Source organism: Epinephelus fuscoguttatus, linkage group LG2, assembly GCF_011397635.1.
Source record: "Epinephelus fuscoguttatus linkage group LG2, E.fuscoguttatus.final_Chr_v1".
Taxonomy (NCBI): domain Eukaryota; kingdom Metazoa; phylum Chordata; class Actinopteri; order Perciformes; family Serranidae; genus Epinephelus; species Epinephelus fuscoguttatus.
The window spans coordinates 19,237,477-19,264,212 of record NC_064753.1 but is presented as its reverse complement, the minus strand read 5'-3'; the positions used below and the strand labels follow the sequence as shown (position 1 = coordinate 19,264,212).

The window sequence follows — 26,736 nt, the reverse complement described above, 5'->3', positions numbered from 1 at the left end:
TATGTAGTGTGGACTGGTAGCTGGAGAGGTGCCAGTTTGCCTCCTGGGCTCTGCTGAGGTGCCCTTGAGGAAGGCACCCAATCCCCCAACTGCTCAGGGTGCCTGTCCATGGGCAACCCCCCTCTCTGACATTCTCTATTTAATGCATGTATAGGTCCTGTTTGTGCATGTGTGTGTATTTTCTGGCCTGTGTGTGTATGACAACAGAGTGAAAAAAAAGAATTTCCCCTCAGGGATTAATAAAGTACATATTCTTCTTCGTCATTAGCTTAGCTTAGCATAAAGACCAGTAACTGCTAGCCTGGCTCTGTCCAAAGGTAGAAAAATAAATCTACCTACCAGCAAATCTAAGATTCACAAATAGAAATTATGCGCTTGACTATTCATTGGCCAGGAGCAGTAACTTCCTGCCGTCTTGTCATCACCATGGAGTTGCCAGGCAACCAAAACAAGAAGTCACTGCTTCTAGCAAAAAAAATAAAGGATGTTTTGAGGAAACTTCGACCTCAGTGTACCTAAATTCCAGCCCTGTAGGGTGGAGGGAAATAGTAAAATGACTCCATAATTGGTCTTTCCCTTTAAGTACTGTATTCAGTGCTGTTTATTGTGATTGGCTGCATTGTGATGTGATTCTCAGAGCCGTTAAAACCTGAGGAGACTGTACCCTTATAAAGTTTGTGAGGAGAATATTTCATTTTTACCACTTCTTTTTACTACTCCCACTCATGGAGTTTTATTGTTCTGGTTATTTTTTTTCTTATTTTTTTGCTTCCCTGCAGCAGTTGAATGAAGCGTGAAATCATTTGATATAAGATGCACTTTGATGGACTATCTAATCATATGGTGGAAGTTTGCTAAACCATAACCTCTGGAAATGGAGGTTGTTTGAACCAGTGAGATGTTTGGATGACTGAAATGCTTAGATTTTCTTTTTTCTTCTGTTTTTCTTTCTCTCTTATAACTGCCTGCTATTCTCACAGTATTAAATATTACATTATTACGTTCATACAATCAGATCTGATAAAAATGTTAACTTAAATGAGACTCTACTGCATGCTGTGTGCTGTTCTGAGGAGCCACAAATCCATAAAGGTAAGAGAAGGTTATTACTGGAGGTTGACTGGTGCAAATCCCCAGAGACAATGTGGGTGGAGAGGGTGAATGAGTAACTCTCCTCACCTTCAACTACTGTCAAGGTGGCCTTCAGCAAGGTACCAAACTCCAACTGCTCTGGTGAACAGATCAGAAGCAGTCCATGAATATCTGAATGGAAAACAAAGCAGAGCTCAAGGACGTCATTCACTTAGTCCCTGTTTAACTGAAGAAACAATACTTTATATTTCTTGTTAAATGGTCCAATGTACACAAACGTGAATGCTTTAAGGCTCTCAGTGAAACAGTTATGTCTTCTGTTAATTACATTTGCGTAATTACACATGAGGCATTCTTAGATTGGTGCCTGTGATGACTATTTATTGGTAATTTTTTCATCAGGGATGTAATGTAGCAGCTTGTGTTATCTTGATTTGTAGTTCCTTTAAGGTTGGGAACTTATGTGCTGGGATGTGGCTGGCATGCTTGTGAAATGAACTGCTGTAGATGTATTGTTGAAATTAATACTGATGACATATAAGTGGACACTGAGTTGTTGATATTAGTTAAAATTATTGTACTTGTACCTTGCTCATATGTCATGGCAGGATAAAGCTGCAAAGACCATCTGAGTCAAGACAGTCATCACTCTAATCACTCTTTATTTTTTAATATATGTTCTCTGTATGTATATAAAGGCTGGCATAGGCTGGCTCCTAGGACGACATGATACCTGGCATCCGCGGAGTCTCGACAAGACTCTGGTGGAGCAGATTCTACACCATCTGGAGCTCGTGCATTCGTGCCACCCCACCCAAAGCCAAGAAGATGATTGCTATCAGCATGATTACGCCTTTATTAGATTAGCTGTGCATTGTTTACAGGCTTGTGGCTCTGCCCATGCCAGACTTGAACGAATACTTTCCCTCTGAAAAACCAACGGGAGGGTGGAGGGATCAACTCAACAGCAGTGGAAAACATTTTCCTTGTTGCTACATATATGTGTTCCTCTGGGAACACATAAGGATTTTTCATCACTTGCAGTTTATTCCTCAGTGATATCCTATATCTTAAGAAGCATCTGTTGTTAGAATCAGACAAATTCCTAAAACAGGCTAGTTTGACTGCTGCTCTGTTGTAGAGGTTGTGTAAAAGGCTCTCCTTGATCAAACAGCAAAAGAGCCACATATGTGAAGTAAAAGAAAACACATGTGGTCTCTTCAGAAGTTAATATGCCAGAATGAGGAGGTGACACATATGAAAAAAAGTCTCCTTTCAGGGGAAAGTCCTGCAACAGCCTTAAAACAACTACAGTAAATGCTCTTGGTCTGTTTTGTAGCTATGTTCTTAAACAGACAGCCTAAGTACAGTATAGACTTTTTTCATGATCTGATGCAGAAGGAAGTTTGTATATTTTCTTGAAATACTGTACAATCTGTAATTTCAGAGCATAATTTAGTAAATGAATTGGTTTCGGGATGTAGCTACACAGCAAATATGAATATAAAAGTAGGACTTTTATTATGGCTTTATATGTTCCGTTCCAGTATGGAGTTTATTTGATAGATGCTTAATCTCCCATTCAAATGCAGCTCGTATAAAACACAATTCAAGGATAGGACACACCTTTATCCAACACTTTTAAAGTGAGAACATGATGTTGTTCAATAGGTTCTAACTGGCATTAGATAAGATAAAATATCCAGATTCTTCCATAATGAGTGCAGCGTAATCAGTTTTGAAGCCACAGTGAAAATGGAGCCATTTTGCCACCGTTGCAGCTCATATTAGCATCACGCCAAGGAATGAAGACATGATCAGAGGAGAGAAATGCACTGCCAACGTCTGTCTCCTCCATGCCAGTGCATGGGGAGAAGGGAAAGGTAGTGAGCAGAGCCAACTTTCCACTCCAGCTGGAGAGCTGGTGAGAGGCATTGTTTCTCTCATCTCCTACTGTCAGCCCTTGTAGTAGCCGGTCTGTAAGACTAGCCACTATTTCAAAATAGCATTGAGTCATCTTGCCAGACTCTTTAATGGCCTCAATGCTGGATTCCTACAGTACCTGGCAACATATAGCTTTTGTTTTTTTGTTTTTTTTCAAGTCTTGAAAATGTGTACCTGCTATTTTCTCTGCAGGATGTTATGTGAGTTAAAGGCTGACGGGAGGTTGCTCGCTAATGTGGTTGATGTTTCACAGAAAATATTTATTCCACAGATAAACAAACAAGTCTCACACTGATATCTAGATGTGAATGTAATTTAAATATTTGCTTATATCTCACACTTTCACTTGTGTCTCAGGCCACTGATTTTGCTTAACTTGACAGTCTTCCCTCAGGGCAGCATCCTCTACAGTGACTCCCTTCATTGCCATGTTAAAAGGAGTCCATCAATATTCCAGTCACACCTACGGCTGATGGTGGAGTCACTCGTCCACAGAGCTTCACTGTGCGATTCTCTGTCAATGCTGTCTCTGACCACACTTCCTTTCCCTTTTTGCTCTGGCCATCAGCTCCAAACTTTGCAGCTCAGATTAAACAGACATCATCTTTCTTAAGTGTAAACTACCACCCTCTGTTGGCCATGTCAGGGAGTTCAAATATCAAGATCAAACCACTGAAATATTGCTCGGCATTGCACTCAGACTGGGAGTCAGTGCGAGCAATGTCAATAGTGGCAGTTTAAAAATGCTGTTCTGGAATATTACTAATTATTCAGGTGTCACATCTCAGTATTCACATTGATTTTACTTTATTTAAAGGCAATACTTTGATTTTAAATAATTCAATTTGTGAAGATGAAAGATAAATAATTAATTTAAAGTTTGAGCCCAGTTTACTTTTATGATAAGTACCTTTTTTTATTCTTTTGTGTATTCAGTAGTCTAGAAATGCAATAGAATATTAAAACAAATCAACTTAATATATAAAAACCTACCTCATGTTTTGTGTTTACTCTCCAGGTCCAACTGGCTGAAGCCGTGCTGCGGTCGTCGAGTGGCCCTGTGGCAAGTCTGTCTCCTCAGCGCTGGCTTCAACTGTATCCTGGTGGCCTGTGTCATCCTGGTGGTGCTTTTCCTGTCTTTGGAGCTTCTCATAGACACCAAACTCCTACAGTGTAAATATAGTGTGCATGGCTGTTTATTTATTTCTCCTATTTTAACCTTTATTTTTTTTTTTATCGAGGGGGAGTTTTTGCTGAGTATGCATATTCTTCTCCAGCAATGCACTGTGTGATGTTCATAAAACACCTGGGAGGCATCCAGTACAACACGCAGGAGCAGCTCCACTGGAGCAGCAGGGAGTTAAATGTTTTAGTGTCCTTGAGCATTAAACTGAATCTTTAGTAACTGGTGCTGCTCCTGCGCTGTGATGTTCCTACAGACAGGGTCAGATTAAGAGGATTGATTTTCAGAAGTTAAAAATCTGTATCAATATAGTTACTACGACTATCATTTGCTGTACATTTACATTGTTAGATTCTTAAACCCAGTGGATGCAAGGCTTAGAGGTTATTCCTCGCCATGGTCGACATATTGATATAAGGAAGAGGATTTCACAAAAGGTCCTGGTTGCAGTCTCAGCTGTGGTTTTCTCAGTGTGCTGTTTGCAACATTCCTTTGTGCCATCCCTAGAGATTAACTATCTAAAACTTCTATTGAAAGCCTAGTCCCAATTAAACGCCCGGTCCCTTTCACTAGCATGGTGTGGCTGCACCTTTTGACAAATGAAGACCTGTCTCAATTAGAGGCCTGGTCTGATTGCAGAGCAGCTCATTTTGATAGAAGCTCTTTGACCACCCACTTGAGCTAACATTAGTGAGCTATTTAGATCCACATACAAACAGAAATGTTAAAACCTTTGTCAATATGGAGATGCTACACATCGTTAGCTAGGTTCATTTAATTTTCCTGAAGCTTTCATGAGAACCAGAGATGACTGCAATTCATTCAGATTTACAGGCATGACAAAAAAAAGAAAAAAGTGGTGACCAGCTAATCAGAATATGTGTCCATTCCTTGATTTCTGGGTAAGTTATTTATATTTCTTTGGTCCATAAGGGTCCAAATATGAAAAGAATCAAAAGTGTTTTTACAAAAATTAACCCAAGTTGTTAATATTGTTTTAACAAGATAAAGTTTTGGAGTGTCGGTATGCTGGGTACAGTTATCCTCAGGTGCCGTGAAACAAGTGTCATAACATAACACATAATTGATATGTTATTTGAAGCCTAATTTTTAATGTAAGTAATATTTATACTGGTTCAAACAAACAATTCGATCTTATCTTTGTGTAAACAGAATTAAAGGCCTGTCTCAGATATATGCCTGAGTTCATTGATCTAAGCAAATAATAGCCTGGGCTAATTGAAGTTTTACTGGTGTATACATTTACTTCAGTTCTGTACTTAGACTCAAGTTAGAGGTACTTGTATTTTATCTTAATATTTTCATTTGATACTTAATTCTATGTCTGCTTCACTGCAGTTCAGAGGTGAATACTGTGTGTTTTAGTCCACTGGTTATTTTCCAGATATCTTTACATACAAAAAACTATAGAATATGGATATTATAACATTATATAATACAGTATATTAAACCATGCAGTGTTTTACAACCTTTTTGGCTTGTGTACTCTTGCAAAAAAGCAATGTCTACCTGGAGCCCATTGTCACTGTTTTAGATGTCAATGAGTTGTTAGCAGTTGCACCAAGAAGACATTCCCCCCCTTAACTTCTCACATGGTTTCCTTCAAATAACTGCTCTAAGTATATATAATATTGTATCCAATATTTCACAGAAAAAGCAAAGATTGTTTAAAAGTTATGAAAACATTTTTGTTGCCATTTTTTCCTCTTTCCTACCCCATTAATGATATAATGTGCTCTCAGATTTATCCTGTGACCCCTCAAATGAGCCCCTTGTCCCTAAGATTACCAGATATACTCCTTATAACTTGACCAGCGACATCAGTAAAATGCTACATATGCATTCTTGTGTCAGTATCAGTATTAACAATCTTATAATGTCATGCCAATGTCATTTCTTCAGAACAAGTATTTTTATTTTTGGTACTATATTGCCTCTGTCCTTTACCTAGGTGCAGGTGAATGCAGGACTTTTAGTTGTTGTGGAATATTTTTACAGTGATGTATTGGTACTTTTAGTTAAAGAGACAGTTCACCCCAAATCAACAATGCATATTTTTCATCTTATCTGTGGTGCTATTTATCAGTGTATATTGTTTTGGTGTGAGTTGCCGACTGTTGGAGATATCGGCTGTAGAGATGTCTGCCTTTTCTCTAAAATAATGGAACTAGATGGCAGTCGGCTTGTGGTGCTCAAAGTGCCATGAAAAAAAAGAACTCAGCAGTTGTGTATCTTTCCAGAAATCAACATGAGTGCAACTTTGAATTATGTCCCTTATTCTGTTTCACTACAATACACAGGACAATTTACAAAGATTCACGTCTGAAGATCCCTTACTTTTAAGTGTTGTAGAAATCATCTTAACAGTCATGCGTAAGAATTTAGTATCCACTCTTTGCTTCACCGCTGTGTGCCAGTCACAGAGGAGCTGGCGGCGCTGGATGGTAAATGGCTGTGATGGAGAGTGATGGAGAAAGGCGATAATGAACCAAGTCTCTTGTCAATGGCAGCAGGCACACGTCCCCATCGATTACTGGCCAGCATCCAGCCCTGATGATACCTGAGTCTCGCTGCGGGGACTGCAGGACTCTAGTCACTTCAGATCTATTGTAATCCAGTGCTTTGTCTGCTGCCACTCCTGCAAGACAAACAGTGGAGTGGGCAATAAGGCGTGAGTGAGTCAGGGAGAGCACGGAGAGATTAGTGGCGTGGGACATGGATAGATACAGGTTGGCACTGTGGATTAATGGATGGACTTTGAGATATGGAAAACACTAAAAATGCTGATGGACAGAATGTCAAGGAGAGGAGCAGCAGGAGGAGTGCTGCCGGGAGACGTTCAGTATTAAGTCAGACAGGAGAGGTTTATTTTCTTTGTGGTAGACCTTCTTGAAAAGAATAATATTTCAACTGAATGGCACAAAACATGCTTTTACAAGATATTAGCTAAGTTACACAAAGTACTTTCCTTTATTTACACTTAAAGAGACAGTTTGCTCCATCAGAAAAATCCTCTTACCTGCAGTGCGATTTATCAGTCTAGACTGTGTTGTTGTGAGTTGCAGAGTGTTGGAGGTATTGGCCATAGAGATGTCTGCCTTCTCTCCATTATAAGGAAATGTCACTCAGCTCAAAACACATTTGAGAAATTCAACAGTAATATTTTTTTCCAGAAATCATGACCTGATAAATCAAGATAATTCACAGACCTGGTTGTGAGCAGCAGTTTCATATAGGAACTATTTTCTCTACACCAAACTACACCCAGCAACCATATCACAGTGGAGGAGGAAGTGTGCATCTACTCATGGATGAGAGGCTCATGCTTGTGACAAAGCGAGATGTAAACATTAATGGCGTCCTGATCTGCTGAGCTGTGAGGTTAGCTAGCTCGGTGGTGCTAGGTGAGCTAGCGGTAGATGCACGCTTCCTTCTGTGCAGTGATATGGTTGGTGAGTGTAGTTCAGCAGAAACAAAGGGCTCCCACATGAAACTGCTCACAACAAGGTCTGTGATTATTTTGAGTAACAGGCTCATGATTTCTGGAAAGAGACATGGCTGTTTTTCAAAGTTTCTCAAATGTATTTTTTTATTTTGAGTTGAACTGTCCGTTTAAGTTCTTTTGCTCACCTCGAAGATTAGAAACACCTTGTTTCCCTGTATCGTTTCTTGTGTGGTCCTCTTTAAGACCTTGTTTAACATCTGTGCTGTTCCTTCTCTCAACAGTTTCCAATGCTTTCCAATTTGCCAGCATTATCCACTGGATTAGCCTTATCATCCTGTCACTCTTCTTTTCAGAGGTAAGACATGTGGTCCATAAAACCTTATTTATGGCACCACCACTAATAAAAGTCTTACAGACAACATTTACTGTAGTTCTCATTCCGTTATTTTGCTACCTTCCTGCATTTGGTCTCGTAAATTATGTTATATGGTCACAGTTCTTCGTGGGCTCAAACCCCCTGATAATTGAACTGACACATTTCATAACTGAATAAACCAAACTAAACCTTCTTTAATTGTAGATTCTATCCGATCTATAGAAATGCAAACCAGGTGCAGGCCTAAGGGAACCAGACTACGTGGCTGCCTTTTAATTTCCTTTATCGTCTTGTCAGGATTCAGCTTTAGCTTCAGAAACGCTACCTTGAGGCTGAATGGCCGGCGGAATGTCTATTGTGTAAACCATAATTGTAATTAGTCTTAATAAAATTTGAGCTATTGTTTGATAAGATAATGTCTTATCATCACTCTAGAATTGTGAAAAACAAAATGGAGAGGGGAGAGTTTGGCCCACAGGCCTCCACTCCAGTGCAAACCAATTACCCTGACAGCCTCAGCCCCAATGCCCTAAACCAAACATTAATTACCAGTGAGCCAGCAGGAGCAATAATTAAAGCTGAGCTTAATGAGCAGTGGGGATGGGGTTACAGTGATACGATCCATCCAAACACCTCGCCCACTGACATCACAGAAGGAGAGTCATCTGGGGAATGGTGTTAGATAGATGTAGCATATCACCAACCGGTCCCTCCGCACCAATCAGGAAACAGGATTCGAACATGTGGGCGGAGTCCCTGCACTTTTCACTTGACACCAGCACTGTTGTCCAACATGCGCTCAGGATGATGGATTAGCAGGACCGGTCGTACATGACACTCCATGCTAATTGGAGTGTAAATCAATGGCCCTGCTCAACAAAGGGTCCCACAACCAACAGCATTCGCAGAGCACAAAGTAGAATTTGATCGGATTACACGTGTTGCGTCGTGTTTTTGTAGGTCAAAGATCAAGATCAGGGGACAGATTTGCCACAGATATAATAGCTTCATCAAAGAGCTGCCTATAATTGCTTTCAAAAGACTGTTCACAGGCAAATCAATGGTATTGTCCTGTACAGTATGTGTGCATGTACTTGTAGCTGCAACATATTTTACACTGATCAAACACTGGTGTATTTTGGGCTACTTTTAGAGTGCCTGGCTTCATATACAGCATTCAGGATGCTAAAATGCAGTTTTCCTCCTCAAATACTTTTTTTCTAATAGAATAAATTATTAACTGTGCTGGAATCATTATCAGAAAAAAAGGCATTTGAGGAAGAAGACTGCACGGCTCAAGCCTCTTCTCTTTCTAGTCCAAGCTCTCACATCTCGACAAAGGGTGTTGGATGTGATGACAACTCAAAAGACTAAGAATATCACAAGAGCTTTTTATATGTACCAGCATACTCTCTCACCTATCTATTTTAATGCTTTCATTTATCTCCTTCTGTCTGTTTTAGACCGTCTTCAGGATTGTAGTGCTCGGGATCTGGGACTACATAGAGAACAAAGTTGAGGTTGGTGCTGGTGTTGTTTGTTTATTGGCAGATCTTGATGACAAGTGTTCAATTTGGTCACCTGTTTCAATATGATGTATCTAGATTTGATTCCCCCCAGAGTTAATAGTAGTAGATGCTGTTCATCATTTTGTAGATACATTTTGCACACACAACAACATCTGCACATATTTGAATTTTGGGCATGCTTATGTGTGTGACCTCTCAGGTGTTTGATGGTGCTGTCATCGTGCTGTCCCTGGCCCCCATGGTGGCCTCCACGGTGGCCAACGGGCCCAGCAGCCCCTGGGATGCCATCAGCCTCATCATCACTCTACGTATCTGGAGAGTCAAGAGGATCATTGATGGTGAGGCAGACAAAAAAAAAACACGTGATGTGTCCATCACAGATGATTTATTGAAGATAAAATATGGAACATTTCTGCATTAAAATGACTAAAAATAACTATGTGTAGTTACATTATCCTAATGTTTCCAACAATGTTCAAACCCAGAGAAATCTGTTATTTTATTCAAGGTAACGGTGCGTATCAGTTGGTCACCTGTCAGTGGCGTCATATCTCCTTTACCTCTCTTACTTTAACTTCTGGGGAAACAGCAGACGCCATACTACATTATATGTACAGAATTAGACTCATCAACATTTTTTCATTAACCGCATGCCATTTTGTGAGAAAGTAATCCAGTAGAGATGTAATTGTTTATATGCTATTTCAGCAACAATCTATCATACTACAATGTGCTACAGTGACAAGTGGCATCATGCCAGCCACCAAGCTAATGCCTACAGTAACATTATAATGTTACTACAATGTTTTTGTGTGACTTTGGTGTTTTAAAGAGTTAAGCTGGATTCTACAAAGTCATGCAAAAAAAAAAATTAACCAATCAAGGCAGTGGTAGACTAGCAGCTCCTGTGTTCTGCAAGATAAAATTATTGTTTTTGTCAATGGATTCTGGCTTTGAAGAGAGCATAGATAACGGCATCAGTATACCCTGTTGGAGAGGGCTGTCTGATGGCAACATAGAGCAGAGACAACATTCTAAATACAGCGTACACTTAAGCTGATGTGGATTTTTTTTTTTTTATGTGGGCCTTCTTTTAGGTGGCTAATATATATTTTGCTGCTGCCCTGTAGAAGATGTTGTATTGCTTTCTTCAAAGCTACCAGACTCCTCTGACAGAAAAAGTAATTTTACCTCACAGAACACAGGAGATGCTTGTCTATCACTGCCTCAATTGGTTAGTTTGTGTTATTGTGTGACTTGCGTTGACCTCGGACAACAGCACAAGGCAATCCTATGTTTGAATTTGCCACATAAGGTTAGCTACAGTAGCTGTGCAGTGTATTGGTAGCTGACTTATCTAATGCTAATTTAAGTGAGCAAGTTAACATTGCATTACTTGTGGTCATTCATTAGATTAAAATGTATAAACGTGAACAAATGCGACTAAATGTAATGTGCATAAAACTTAAATCCGTGAACAGGATTTCTGCCTAAGTCACGTCATATGAGTTTCATCGGCAGTGGTGGTTGTTTAACAATGAAGACAACAGCTCCCATGATCCCATGCTACTTCGTGACGTTACTAAAGTCCATCTTTTGGTATTGTTTTGATTGAGAGACCCCTAGTGGCAGAAATGACATACTTTGTGTTTAAAATGCCTGTATGTGAGACTGATTAATTTTATGGAGCAACTCAAGGAAACACCCCATCTTTCTTAATTCAAACGGACGACACAGTTGCATAAAAATCAGCTTGCCTCGAAAGAGCTAAATGACCCCATTCTCTCCATGATTATACAAATTATTTACTATTCAGAGCAATATTGCTATTGATCATCCCTCGTAGTGAATTGCTGCCACTCTGCTACTCTAAGTTGTATTGATTGTAAGGGGATGGTTAAGTAGATTCAGAGAGGCCATAATGAATATAGTGGTTGTTCTTCCCTATGCTAATGCAGCCCGGTTCGATATCTGTTCGGAGGTCACCCTCGCCACGGGCCTCTGGCTGCATACAGGATCAGCTGCACACAAACCACACAGAAACTCGGTGTGCAGTTTGTGTTCAGTGAGACAGTGAATGAGTAAAGGGCTGTTTTCCCTAATATTTCACCTCAAAGCGATAGTTTGACATTTGCTGGAGGAGGCAGAGGAGGCTACAGCCAGCAGCTGGTCAGCTAAATACAAATAGAGTGTGGCGCAGCTAGCTTAGCTCAGTCTAAAAGCGACAAAATCAGCCTACCAGTGCCTCTGAACACGTTATAACTTGTTTGTTTAATACGTCTACAAAAAAACAAGACGTATAAAGCCAAGGAGGTTGTGTTTTTTATATGTGATTTTTTAAATATGTGATAAGGTCCTAAATAGAAATTTCTGTCCTGGTTGATTTCAGGGTGGCTTTGGTCCAGACTCTTAATCATACATGAGTACATTGTTTTAATGAATCAAATATATTGAACTAAAGGGGGACACATCATAATGACATGATTAATCATTTCAGAAATCAATACAATACAGCTTTCAGCATCATTGATTTACTCTGCTGAAGCCCGTTCAGCAGGAGCGTGTTTCTTGCTCCTTAACATGCAGCTGTGGTGCTGGTTTCCAGGGAATAAACTGGTGATTTTCCTGCTGCACACCTCAACCTGTTGGGTTTGATATTTGTGAGTGATTGAGTTTCCTTGTTAGGCAGGCGGCAACACACCTCAGAGGAAAGAAATCACACTCGAACCAATAAATGTACAGCTGAGGGACCGGCTCAGTTATCGCAGGAGAGGCATTGAGTCTCCCGCAGAATTAGCTTGACGTATGAAGTGGAGATGTTTGTGTCAGTCCGATGGGAGTGGAAATACAGAGCAGAGAACTGCAGCAGAATTTGTACGGGCTAGAAAGCAGAATTTATTAGCAGAGTGATATGTCAGATGGGAAATATTAACCTCACAAACATGCAGCAAACAGGTGATCAGAATAAAAGAATGTCTTCCTTTCCATCTTTTGCATTGACTTGAGAACCAACATTTTCTTGTGTCAGCACTCCTCACATTGTATTAATGAATATGAAGACAGTGAAACAAATGCTTGTGCAAGTGCTTTAAACAGAGCCATTTCAACAAAGTCACTACATTTTCCATTGTAGTTTTAGATTTTCATTTCAAACATGTAAAACAATTAATAAATAAAAAACGTACAAGCTGTGAAAAGCACTCAATGAACAACATACTTAAGTATTTCATGTCCGAAAACATGTAGGAAGAAGTGAATACTTATCAAGCCCTCCCCCTTATTCTTTATGTTTTATCAATTACCTTAATATCAGACATGATTATTCCAACTTTCCACCCCAGTAGTCATGATACACACTTTTGTCAAAAGAGTGAACTAAAGGAAATTGAAACATTCAGAACAAAACAATGACAGATCATTCACATATCCTACATATCCTGTCTTATTATGCTTGATAATCCATTCATATCCATTAAGTCTGTTGCTTTTGAAAATGTGTTAAAAACTTGTTAAATATTCAACATGTATGTATTTCCTCACTACAGTTTTTCCATAACTTAACTGTAATACACTGTTTTCCATCAGTCCTCCTGAACATACTAATTCCTCTCAGTTCATGTTGACTTTCTCTCATCTCAAACAACCCTTGGACAGTACAGGGGTGTTGGGATAAAGCGCTATTGATGATAAATGTAATATTTAAAAATAAGATATTGCTATCATAGTAATACTACACATATTGTGATACTGTGTAATAGCTACCTCTAGCTCTAGCACAGTGGTCCCCAACCAGTGGGTCGTGGGTCCATTCTGAATGGAACATAAGCGACTTGCAAACGTGTCAGGCAGGGAGCTTTTATTTTGAAGTGCTGTTTTCTACTGCAGAGCGAGAGACTAACAGACAGCTACTTGACAGAGACAGCAAACTAGCCTGACAATATAGCTAAATGCAAGTATGATGCTGAACTCTGGTTGCCTTTTCACCAAACATTACATTGATCGCTCTTTTTGTCCAATTTTGTACAGTTATGTTTACAGATCTCCCTACATGTGTATTTTGGGTGTGATTTATTTTTCAAAAAAGAGACAAAATGCATGATAAACAAAGGTAAAGATGAACTTCTAGCCACAATAATCATGTAGTGAAAATCTGATATCATGCCAGCCCATGGGTACTATTAGTTAATAACTGATAATTATGCTCTGGACAACATTTGAACCATTTGGAAGTGAATCAAATCTTTACATTTTAGTGTTTTTAATTTGATCAAGAGTGGGTTTGTTGTCTCTCTATAAGTTGTTTGTTTACAATTCTTTTGGCCCTGAAGGATGAAGATGGATTTGTGAAACATAAATGGTGAAAGATGATGAGAAATGTTTCTGAGGCAACACACATATACTTGTAGACAAAAAACTGAGTCCTACAGCAGTTTTAAATGCAGGGAGACAGGTTCTTGTGGGTTGGTGTGTGATCTAAGTCACACAGGTTTTGTGTGAGCAGTGAAACACTTGACTCTAGGTGAGAGGAGAGAGTCGAGCGGGGCCTTGTGTTAGCCGCTGTGAAGTTGTGGTGTGAATTACACTGCTATGTGTGTACTGCCAGCAGCTGTCAGTAAGGCTGTGACACACACACACACACACTCTCTCACACACACACACACACACACACACACACACACACACACACACACACACACACACACACACACACACAGTATAATCATGCAATCAACACTGTGCGCCTGCAAACACATACTGACACAAATACAATATGCAGGAGCACAGATGTGTGCATATTGTGTGGCTAAATAATGAACTTGTGATTAAGCTTTCATGCCTGTTTAAATCCTGACTGGACTGACCCCATCTGATGTCCCCACTATTGCAACGTGTGTGTGCCGACATCACTATAAATAGGTACAAGGAGCATGTGGCGATGGCTGTGTGCTTTGCTCTGCCCCCCTCAGTACCAGAAGGGCTGTTTCATTCTCCTCCTAGTGTTTTGACAAAGCCGACAGCTGAGTCTCATAATAGTTCAGAGTCACAATCATAACAACAACAACAACAACAACAACAACAGAGATATTGGAAGAGAACGAGCATAATTACAGAGTGTGTTTCACCTCTTATTATTGCCCATAGCAACATTCCCTATCAGGACACACAGTATCACCATGTGTCATATCATGTTGCTGGCTTACAAATGTGATCACAGTGAAGTGTGAGGGACCGACTGTCTGCCACCTGTGATGACAACAGGTATCCAAATTTACTCTCACCATCCTTTTTTTAGGTACACCTTCCTATCCTGCTCCAGAAAGTGTGTCATGTAAAAATAAAATGTGCAGTCAGGTTGTAAGACGTGGAGTTACTGATTGATCAAGACGCATCACTCCCAGCATGGCTGCACATTATACTTCCAATACTTTACCAGGAATTATTCAATCAATAAGTAACAACAACAACAACAACAACAACAACAGCAGTAATAAAAATCATCTTTATTTATAGAGTAGTTTTCAAAAACAACGTTACAAAGGGCTTCACAAAGCAGCACAAATTAACCACACAAGTTATAAAATCAACAGAGTTTATAAGAAAACATTCATTCATTCATATTCTGTAACTGCTTATCCTGTTAGGGATGGCGGGTGGTGCTGGAGCCTATCCCAGCTGACACTGGGCAAGAGGTGAGCTATGCCTTGGACAGGCCGCCAGACTATCGCAGGGCTGACACATAGAGACAGACAACCATTTACGCTCACATTTACATCTATGGACAATTTAGAGTCACCAATTAACCTGCATGTCTTTGGACTGTGGGAGGAAGCTGGAGTACCCAGAGAAAACCCAAGCTGACACAGGGAGAACATGCAAACTCTGCACATGAGGGCTCCCCCACCCTTCGGTGTAAAAAAAAAAAAAACAGCAGGGAAATAAAAGACAGTTTAAAGGAAATAAGGACTCAAGAAAAATCAGGAAAGGCTCTCTGATAAAAGTATGTTTTAAGAAGGGACTGACTCAGCCGACCTGATTTCCATGGGCACATTGTTCCAGAGCCTTGGGGCGCTCTGTCCCCTCACATTTTCGGCCAGACCTGGAACAGACAAAAGACCTCTGCCCGAGGATCTCAAAGTACCTACCAGTATGTACAGTACTAAGAGGTCAATGATATAGGTGGGAGAGATACGAAGGGTAATCAGTAAAATATTAAAATCTATTCTAAAACATACTTGGAGCCAGTGTAAGGAGGCTAAAACTGGAGAGATGTCTCTTGGTTCTGGTTAAAAGCCTGGCAGTAAATTCTGAACAGTCTGTAGTCAATTAATAGATTTTAGATTCAGGCAAGACAAAAGGCTCGAACAGTAATCCAGGCGAGAAGAAATGAAGGCCTATAAAACTGTCTCGTTGACTTTAAAAAGTTAAAAAACTAAAATAAACAAACAATCAGCTGCAGCTTTGTGTTAAGAAAAAAAGACTGGTGAGTAATGATGGGAGTAGATTAAATCAATGAGAGGTCACAGGAAAGAAGCAAGAGTGATTCAAGGCCGGCCAAAGTACGCTGGCAACACTTCAGTACAACACTGTGGAAGGAAGAAGGTCACGTCAGACACACTACTCATTTATCACTGAAGGGTGAAGACTGTGTCATTCGCCAACAAGAAGATAAAGCTCATGTGACCACATGACCACCAAGACTATAAAAATATTCTATATTGGTACACAAAGTAGCATTTGAGCATCATTTGACTGTAGTATACTCTGCCAAAAATGTTACTGGTCCATGTCCTTGTGTCCACAGTCTGTAAAAAGGAGCAGTTTGGTAAAACTCCTTTTCACTGGATTTTACACATCATATACTATTTTTATACAGTCTGTGGTCATATACAATCAAATCTTGTTGTGCACTGCTCTAGGAACTAAATTAGCTGTCCTGTGAGAAGGACAGCTCAGAAAATGCAGCTGGTAATGTCTGATTTTTATATAAAGGTTGTCCATCCATTTTTTTGTTTTATTACCAAAATATTACCCCAACACACACAGATACATTCTTACTTCTAAAAACTCAAACGTTAAGCCCTGTCCATCTTAGGATGCCACCATTGCTCCATTAAAGATGATTAAAGCACTGTGTCTTTAATTTAGGCAGATGTTGTACAACGGATGTCAACTCAGTAAATACTTTTTTTGGATCAGGTGGAATGAGATGTTTAGAGTCAATGTGGGCTGAAAATGCACTAAAACTTTATGACACCCTCACACCAGTATGAAACAAGATCACTGTGGAACCTTTTCGGGACTTAGTGAACCAGTAATTAATGAGGTTTGCATATGTGATAACAGATATTTATAAAGCAAGGGACAAATAGCCCACTAACACTGACCTTTGACCTCGATGTGCTTGATGCATTTTACCATAAATACAGCAGCTGTTATACCTAAGAAACTTTTCACTTTGATACCTTCGAACACACTCAGCAGTCCGTTTCACACCATTCAATTATGTAGTATGGTGATCCAAACGAAAATTACTGTGTTTGTTTTAAACCTTTCCCTCTCTCTTCTCTCCTTCATGTTAGCTTATGTGCTGCAAGTCAAAGTTGAGATGGAGTTGGAGATCCAGCAGTGTGAGAAGACCAAGGCTGTGAGAGAGGAGCAGCTGGAGCGTCTCACTCAGATCTGCCAGGAACAGGCCGTGAGTACCAAAACACCTTAAATTTATCCTGCTAGCTGCATTTCCCCAGGCACCTCCACAAAATTAGTTTGAAAGTTTAAAAAAAAACAAAAACGCTCAGCACATGCACTCAAAATGGGGCCCATATTATCACAAGACCAATATATGACACACAACACACCTATGTGGTTCTGTATGAGGACTGAGAGAGGAGCTGTGCATTCAGTAATATTTTGAAAATATGGGTGTTTGCGACATATAGTAAATAGCATATGGATGATCAATAATTTGTACACAAAGTGTTGAGAAGCAGTTAGTAAGTAGTACATAGTCATGAATAATAACTCACAATATTGCATGCCAATAGTAAATATGTTCCAATTCAATTGCAGAAGTTCCTCACATACTGCATTATGATTAGTTTAAAGTCATGTCAACCATCGAGTCTATGGAAAAAACCCGTCTTCAGCCTGTTTCAGCCTCTCTTCACTGGTTACCAGTCAGTATTAGAATCCATTTAAGATCTTACTGATCACTTTTAAAGCACTGCATAGCTTTGCCCTCAGCTACATTGTTGAGATGCTTCTCCCCTATGAACCAGGTCGCAGCCTCAGATCCTCAGGCAGGGCTCTGTTGGCTGTTCCTCAGTCCTGGATCAAAACTAAAGGTGACCGGACTTTTGCAGTCAAGGCCCCTCAGCCCTGAATTACCTGCCTGAGGATCTGAGGCTTGCAGAATCAGGAACATCTTTCAAATTGCTTCTTAAAAATGATCCGTTCAAAAAAGGCTTTTATTAATTTTAGCACACTTTTTTATTTTATATATATGTCTCGTTTGATTATTATTGTAGTCTTTCATTTTGTATTACTCTAGTTGTTTGATTTGCTATACCTCAATGCAATCTACAGGGCAAATAGTTGCAAACTTTGCTTATCTGCTTCAATGATGGTATTTTATCTTTATTCTATTTTTATTGTTCTTCTTAAAATTGCCCCATCTTATTTGCTTGAATCCTGCATTGTTTTAAATATGTGATTAACCATGTAAAGCACTTTGTAACTTTGTTTTTAAAAGTGCTTGATAGATAAAATGAATTATTTATTATTATTATTATTATTATTATTATTATTTGACAGAGGCCACATAAACTCATATTACGTATAGCCACAATAGAAACTGTCAGCTCATCTACCACCAGAGGGCAGCAACACCTCACAAACAGGTCCAGGCTTTGCCACACATTTGAGACCTCGGAGCACAGGCAGTGATGAACGCATATGAGAAAATGCAGACTTTAATAAATATTGATAAAGACTTGCCCTTCAAATGACCATATATGTTCTGGTGTGAGACCAGACATATACAATAAAGAAAAAAAATCAATGCTCGAGTTACTATTTTAATGTTCACTTTAGGTGATACCTTTTCCTACGGTTTCTTATATGACCTCAGTCTAAATGTAATGTAATTGAAGATGCATATTTCGCTTGGAACAGAAGTAATACATATGTCCTGCATGTGTGATTTGTAAAATAGTTGCTTCAATGTGTTTATTTTATATTCACGTCCTTTTACAGGATTCACAGCTGCACTGTTTTCTTGCCAGTGGCTTGTGTGTTTTCTCCAAGACCTAAAATCCTAAAATCAATACAGAGACATCACAGCTGTACATCACTGTTTATCCAACACATAATTAGATAATGCATTTTGAGTAAACAGTCCACCAGTAATTAATCTTGATGTTTTTAAATGGGAGCTGTCAGGTCAGGAGGAAAGCTCAACACTGATTTAAACACAGATGATTTGAAATATTTTTGTGAGCTTTTTTGCAACAGTCTTGTGTTGAAATGTATGCAGATGACGTTTTCTCTCCCTCCCTCCTCCCCTTACCTTTCACCTCATCCTGTATCTTTGCCACTCTGCATCTCCTTGTTCTCTCGCTTCTTTCCTTCTCTGCTCTTTCCCACCTTCTCTATTTTTTCTCCCCACCTCTGTCCTCTTCACTCATCCTTTTTAAAATCAATTTCTTTCTCTGTTCATTCACACTTCTAACTTGCTGCTTTTCTTCTCATTTTCTATCCACACACAACCACCTCCAGTTTGAGATCCGGCAGCTGAGGGCCCATCTGGCCCAGCAGGACCTGGACCTCGCAGCAGAACGTGAAGCAGCCATGCAGATCCACCACGTGTGGGGCAAACAGGGGAGGAGTTTTCAGGTTGTAGAAGGCTTGACTCCTGGGGAGTCTGACGATGAGGGCAGCCAGAGGAACCCCAGGGAGCCACGAGCACCTGCAGGTACAGTGTGGTCCCTAGAGCAGAGTTTTTAGGGACTAGACTGCACGATACTGAAACCACTAAATGTTAAGTGAAGTAAAGGAAACATCTGAACTGTAAAGAATATAGCAAAAATATTTATAACCTCCTCTGATACCAGTTGTGGCTCCAAATGTAGCTTGCAGTGAGGATATTGCAGTATGTTAGAATAAAAACACAATTTCACAAACTGAGAATGAACACTTCTTAGACAAAAGCCTGTGGCATTAAAAATATAGCTAATTTAAATACACACCATGCCAGATGCAGTGTTTGCTTGAGAAAGCAGCATGACAAACCAGGAGAGAGGTGCAGCATAAAGTATGTACATAATTATGTGGAACAAAAAGTCTTTAACGGTGTAACATCAGGTGAACTGGATGCCAGAGCAGTGTACAGTTAATCTGGAGCAGTTGCCCTGGAGCACCTTCGAGGCCAGGCTCTTAGCCCCTCTGCACTCGCACACAACACCCATCTGACCGCAGGCGCTCCGGGATCAATATGAGGGCAAAAAAGCTTTTAGGATCTGGTGAATCCTGGAGAAAACAAGCATGTTTTCTGACACTACGTCAGCTTGCATGGGCCTCTGTCATCCCCCAACTATCTCTCTTACCAACCCCCCCACCGCCCCTCGTGGCAAGGCCGGCCAAGATGGCCCAGACCACTTGGGCTATTTCAGGTACAGAGTGCTCTGTGCATTGGGCCTTGTTCGGGGAGAGTGGGCTCCTGTCAACATCTGTTCCCCTTCACCTGCAAACCACAATAGGGCACCAGGAGGCTCCACAGCGGCCACAATATTACCCCAAGGGCATAGTGGGAAATCTGGCTCTCAGAAACAAGTGGGGCTCTTTACAGAAACATGGTCACTGGGATGAGCATTTAGGCCACAGGGCTCAAGTCAAGTCAGGTCAGCTCAGATCAAGCCAGATGTATTTGCACTGCTCAATATTGCGTACACAATCTCAGAGGGCTTCTCTCACACTCACCTGCATGGAGCCGTCAAACTATCAAGAACGTACGTCAATGCAGTGGCCTTCATAAGAATGAATGTCTCAGGAGATTAAGGGTTCTGCCACCTTAAAGTACCAAACCATGTAGAGCTGAAGAACATCCAATGACATTAATCAATGAGCCAGTGGAGTTCTCTCTAAGAAGCTGAGAGAAGATTGCGGTGACGGTGGTATTGCAGCAGAGAAAGATAGGCATGTTTGGTTGAAAGGAACGTTTCAAATGAGCTGACATGTTAGGATATCAGAGTTTACAGCCACGCTAGGGCGAGGGATATGGAGAAAATCCAATATCGTGATATTTTTGTCCAAATACCTTGATATCCTCATTTTGGTGACATTGTGGGGTTGACTGTTGGTGCTTTTATATATTTACACAATGAGATTTTGATGAATAATTATCAGTAATGTGGATATAATGACTAAATGTTTAAAGGCAAATGATAGAACAGCTAGAACACTCTCCTGACTTCAGCAAATGACATAATTTGACTTTAATGTAGCATTTAGAACAAGGAAAAAGGCCAGACTTACATTACAATATCCAAAAACTAACACCATATCTAGTCTTATATCATGATATTGACTTAATATTGATATATTGTCCAGCCCTAAGCCACGCTATTGGCTCTGTGAAGCTTTACCACAACAGCGCTTTGAGCTAAATGCTAACATGCTCACAGTGACAATGCTAACATGCTGATGTTAAGCAGGTTTAATGTTTACAATGTTCATCATCTTAGTTTAGCGTGTTGGCATGTCAACATTTGCTAATTGGCACCAAACGCAAAGTACAGCTGAGGCTGACGGGAATGTCATTAATTTTGCAAGTCATAAACCAAACCGATGATGGCACTAGAGGAAGGAAGTCAGTGGTTAACACAACTCATCCTATGAGGGACATGGGAATCTGTAAAATCTTTGATGGCAATCCATCCAACAGTTACGGAGACATCTCACCAAAAACCACAAACGTCAACTTATTTTTGACCCAAGAAGAAAATTCAGTGAATCAGTTAATTCAGTCGGCTTCATTCTCAGTGGACCATGAATGTCTGCACAAACAGCCAGACTGCCAAAAATGACTGATATGGTACAAATCGTCATAATCGTAACTGCCTTTTTACTTTGTTTATTTGTGTTAACGCTGGCTGCAGTGGTTGCTAATCTTCCTTTGGTGTACTCTCTTACTTCACCTGTTGTGTAGAACCGATACTTCACCCATCAATATTATAGTTCAGATTTGAACTGAAAGGACCTCAGCATGTCACCTCTCTTTTTCCACAGACACATGACAGCCTGGTTACTTGACAGTCACAGAAAGAAGGGCAGATCCTTTTATGCATGCTGGACAGCCCATTCTTTTTTCTTAAGACTCATGTGTTATTAATTGTGGAGTGATTGTCTCAGTCTTGTTTTAGTGAGTGCAATGCTTCCTCTCCAGGGGTGGCTCGGGGATTAATATTTTAGACTGAAAAATAAATGAAATTACCCATCAGAGTCTGCAGCATGTCCCGGGGGACAGGGGCTAGCACTCAGGGTACTCTGGGTTCGCACTCAGCCAGCGGACAGTGAGCTCAAGACCAATCAAGCGAACAGAGGAGCATAGCAGATCACAGCCATTCACCACGCATGCTGAGGCCCGCTAGACTGGAGGGATCTGGGTCTGAACAAAGAGCTCCCACCCGCTCTTTCTCTCACTCATTTCCCCCCATTTCTCTCCTCTTTGAAACCAACCCCACCCTGTCTCTGTCCCAGTTTATTTCTGATGCGCTAATGCACGGCATAGCAGTGCGTGATCCTGACCACTTGACAATAAAGCACCTGTGGCCTGGGGCAGAAGTCATCTCTGTCAATATTATGTTGTAAACATGAGGGATATTCTCCATTTAGTCTAGTTTGTGTGGTTAACACTGAAATGGACCTGCAGACAAAAAGGTATGAAATCCAATTAGTCGCTGCCACATAGAGTATTAGCAGTCACACATAAACCCTAATGTGACTGGTCATTTCCTGTTTCCTATTTATGGTCTGCTCTGTATTCTTATTATAAATAATAATATGAAGACTGAACAGTATTTGATACATTTGTTTTTTGTGTTTATAAGTTAAGTAATCAGATTGTGGGCAAAGAATTTTCATGAGGGTATGATTTTGATGGGATGACAGGGAAAGCTCCACATTACATTGCTGCATTTGTATGTAGGCTAGCCATCCTCTTTATATATAGTTTTTTATATAGATTACATCCAACAAAATCACTCACTATAGCAACACATTTCAGTGTTGTTATTCACAACTTTTTTTGATCAAATAATAATAATAGTTCCTTTATGTGTTTATCTTTTTATTAATTTATTTTTTAACTTAGATCCAGTTGTACGTGATGACATGAACAACTACATCAGCCAATACTACAGTGAAGCAAGCAGTGGTAAGTGACTATGAACACTGACTTTAATCCTTTATATACCACTTCATATAATTGAATAAAATTATGTATGGCAGTGACTCTACAGTCTTTTTGTGTGGTTATAGGGCCACTAAGTGATAGGACAAAACTGTTTATACATGCAGGTTATGAATTTACACCATGGCACATAGAATCTGTGGAGCTGGAAGTCTTGATAAATATTCAAATGTAAACTCAAATCTTATTCAGCCTGGCTTTTACCAGATGAAAATCTAAATTCTGGGGCACCCACTAGCTCACCTGGTAAAACAGTTGCCCCACGTATAAAGGCTGTGTCCTTGCTCCAGTGGCCATGGGCTCGATTCCAGGCCATGGCCTCTTGCTGCATGTCATCCCCACCTCTCTCCCCCCTTCACGCTAAATCTGTCTCATCAAATAAAAGCAAAAAAAAAAAGCCCCCAAAAATATCTTTAAAAAAAAAATGGACAAATGACAGTCATCTCTGATGTTACTGGGCACTCCAAATTCTGGACAATTCAATTTACATTTATGTCTCACAATCCATTCATAGGTTTTAAGATTTTGTTGAAATGAACTAAACATTTTTATGCACTTGCTGTGTTTGAAGTAAAGAAATGATTTGTTCTATCTGTGCTGTCCGACGATCTAAATGTATACAATGTCTTTCGAGATGCTGGAGCTTCTGGTTTAGGTGCGCGGGTCATCACCACAGCAGCCATTGACGTTCACCTCCCCACCAATCCAAATCCCATCCAGTCAAACCCGATGCTTGCTATGGAGCGGGTGGGCAGCGCCGTAAGTGACGCCTCAACCAGCATATCACGGTCCAGTGGCAGCCTGACGGCCCGCCCCCACAGCCTGAGTAGCCACACCCCGGGTTCATCTATGACAGACTGCAGCAGCAGCACAGCTCAGGACCTCAGTCTGAGCTACAGCACCCACCGCTGCTGCCCGCCTTCCTACTCAGGCCAGGACCCCTGCAGGGACCCCAGCATGGTGGTGCAGGAGCTACTCTCGTCCCTCTCTGAGGACTCCTGCCTTGCTCAAAAGGGCCTGGTAGTGGACCCTGTCAACCTTAAGCTTCCCAGCCCTACTGGTTCAGAAAAGGCCAGCCCCGAGCTGGACAACAGAATAAACATCTTTAACCGCAGGAATCAGGAGGAGAGACGAGGACGGGGAAGGGGTTGTGTACTGCTGCAGACCAAGCCACTGATTCACCTGCAGGGCAACACCACTGAGCCGTCCCTGGAGGAGAAGTACCGGCTCCTGGGACCAGCTGACACACCTCTGGGGCACATGCCTGATACATAAGCTACATTTACACAGAAACAGAAGTCTTTTCTCTTCTTTTACTGCCACCCTGTTTGGCGTATATCTGAACTCTTGTGGCAGGTCAAACCTCATGAGAGGCACATAAGATTTAAAAAGTGGATTTTTCTGTCGCTGTGTAAATCCAATCTTAGCCAATCCAGAGCGAGCTTGAGCCTTAGCTTCCAGCTAACACTGATGCTCCTTAACTTGACGTGTTCAGAAGTCATAGCAGAAATGACAATAAAAACTCTTGGGCCCTTTGCCACACTGTCCAACCTCCCCTGTTCCTCAATGATGGATTTTTGAAATCAGAAATTCCCTGAAATAGCACAACAACGACTATAACATCCCAGTAAAGGGAAGTCTAATGTGTTCTTGGACACATTCTTCATCAGGAATTCTCACTTTGAATAGGTCCTAAATGCACTGAACTTTACATGAATTAAAACCAGCAAGGGGCCATTCAAGCCTATACTGAACAAAAACTTTAATTCTGAACTGTGTTGCAAACCAAGACACTGTTCTCTGTTCTTGGGATTTCAAGCAGTTAAAGGAGTGTTTTCTATTGCATTTTACTTGTTATTATTTTGTTTCTTTTTAATTTGTATGATCGACTTTAAACACCAATCATGCTGTTCTTGGTTTAAACAGCCACAGGGTACATAAGACTGGCTTAACTATACAAACAGCCAATTTGTTTTACCTTTGCCTTTCTGTCACCTATTTGTTTGATTTGAAACCATGGACCTTCATCAGATTTTATTGAATAGCATTTTTGTTTTACTTGTTCAAAAAACATTAGTAGGGTATATTTGTGTGGATGAAATGAAAAAGGTAAGTGACTGGAATCTTCACATGAAACTAGACTGGAGTGCTTGTAGCATGAACCTTTAAAAGATATGTGCCCTAAATGGCAAGCAAATTCTTTGCACTTTAATGTTTACAGACACTTTTGTAAACTTGATATGGAGGGAGTTATTGCCAAATGCAGGTGTTGTCATTTGAATGAAAATAGAAAAAATAAAAGTTAGTATTTCCTTAACTGCTTTCACTTTACTGACTCTCGATAATACACCATGTTAAGTGAGTGGGCCCTGTGTTCTTCTCACAGCCTCCTTGCTACACATTATTTCATCAGCATCATCTTATTCTGTGCATACAGTTTTGGAAAATCTAAATTATTTAATGTTATTAACATTAAGGGACCTGTCACAACAACTGCTAATTGGCTGAGTCATTGTAAATGGGTCATGAGAAGTATCAGCGCCCCTAATTACCTCCTCATATCATTAATTCAGAAGATAAACTGCTGTACCATTTTGCTGCTTGTCAAATGTTTACAAGTATCCAGAGATTGTTTTAATAGTTAATAACTATTATGGCTGCAATTAAGCCATCAACACAAGTGTTTTAAGGTTCGAGAACTAAAGGGTTAATTTGCAGAGCTGGGTATGTGGATTAATTGTAACAGCCTCTTTTAAAAATTAATTTGTAAATGACACAGTACACATGGGGGGCTAAGAGGACTATAACAAATACTGCTGTAGTGTAGAGGAGAATAATTTTAGTACTAGTTTACAAGAATTCTGTCTGCAGCTCTTTTTGGAGACACAAACTGAAGACTTGTCCCCCTGAGTAACTGATGTGAAGCACTGACACTAAATTTAAATAACTATAGACTTGTGATTGGAAACAATACATCAGACTACAGCATTTTATAGCCTAATGGTTAGTGCAGCTTCTAAACTGCATCCTAATCCCAAGATAATTACAGTGCAAACTGCTAATGTCCTCTTTTATGGAACTGACTATGTAATTTTCTAGGAAGTGTAGCAGGTGTGTTTACATTGATAAGACTTGGGAAAACCTCTTCTCTCAATGATGGATATGTGAGCAAAGAATGTGCCAAACAGGGACCAAATATAGTGACATCATACAGAGGTGTTTTTTTTAAGATATGCAATTCAGAGGTTTATATACAAGAATAGGTTTTCATGTTGAAATCAAGCAGCATATGGAGGCCCTTAGATGTGACAAAGAATAGTTAAAACACATGTATACAATGTCTCCCTTGCAAGGATGTTATAGTTAACTAAAACTAAACTGAAAAATAAATCTAGTTGTGAAAAAAATATTTCAATCAACTGAAATAAAAAATAAAAAGAGACTTTCGAAAAAAAACCCAACAACAATATTGGTTACTAACAAAACGAACTAAAATAAAATCGAAATACAAAGGAAATGTCTTTAATTGTAGTCTTTGTCAATTTCGTCAAATTTGTTAACACAACAAGCATGAGGAGGCATTGGTGCTTATGTTTACTGAGACTGGGGTGAGTCAGTTACTTTTACAAAGTGTTGTGTTTGTACTGTAATAGCTACTTCTTTAATTTTGGCCCTGACAAA

The 26,736-nt window shown here is 40.1% G+C and overlaps 1 protein-coding gene across 1 annotated transcript in view; it reads left to right on the top strand.

Moving 5' to 3' along the window:
- LOC125904288 (transmembrane protein 266-like) overlaps positions 1–25,318 on the top strand; it is a 59,688-nt gene extending 34,370 nt beyond the window's left edge. The window contains exons 4-11 of the mRNA XM_049601624.1: positions 4,055–4,209; positions 7,967–8,040; positions 9,525–9,581; positions 9,790–9,928; positions 17,171–17,286; positions 19,365–19,560; positions 22,957–23,019; positions 23,690–25,318. Of these exons, the coding sequence (XP_049457581.1) occupies positions 4,055–4,209; positions 7,967–8,040; positions 9,525–9,581; positions 9,790–9,928; positions 17,171–17,286; positions 19,365–19,560; positions 22,957–23,019; positions 23,690–24,330 (1,441 nt within the window). The 3' untranslated portion in view covers positions 24,331–25,318. The remainder of the gene's footprint in view (positions 1–4,054; positions 4,210–7,966; positions 8,041–9,524; positions 9,582–9,789; positions 9,929–17,170; positions 17,287–19,364; positions 19,561–22,956; positions 23,020–23,689) is intronic.
- Positions 25,319–26,736: the final 1,418 nt, after the last annotated feature.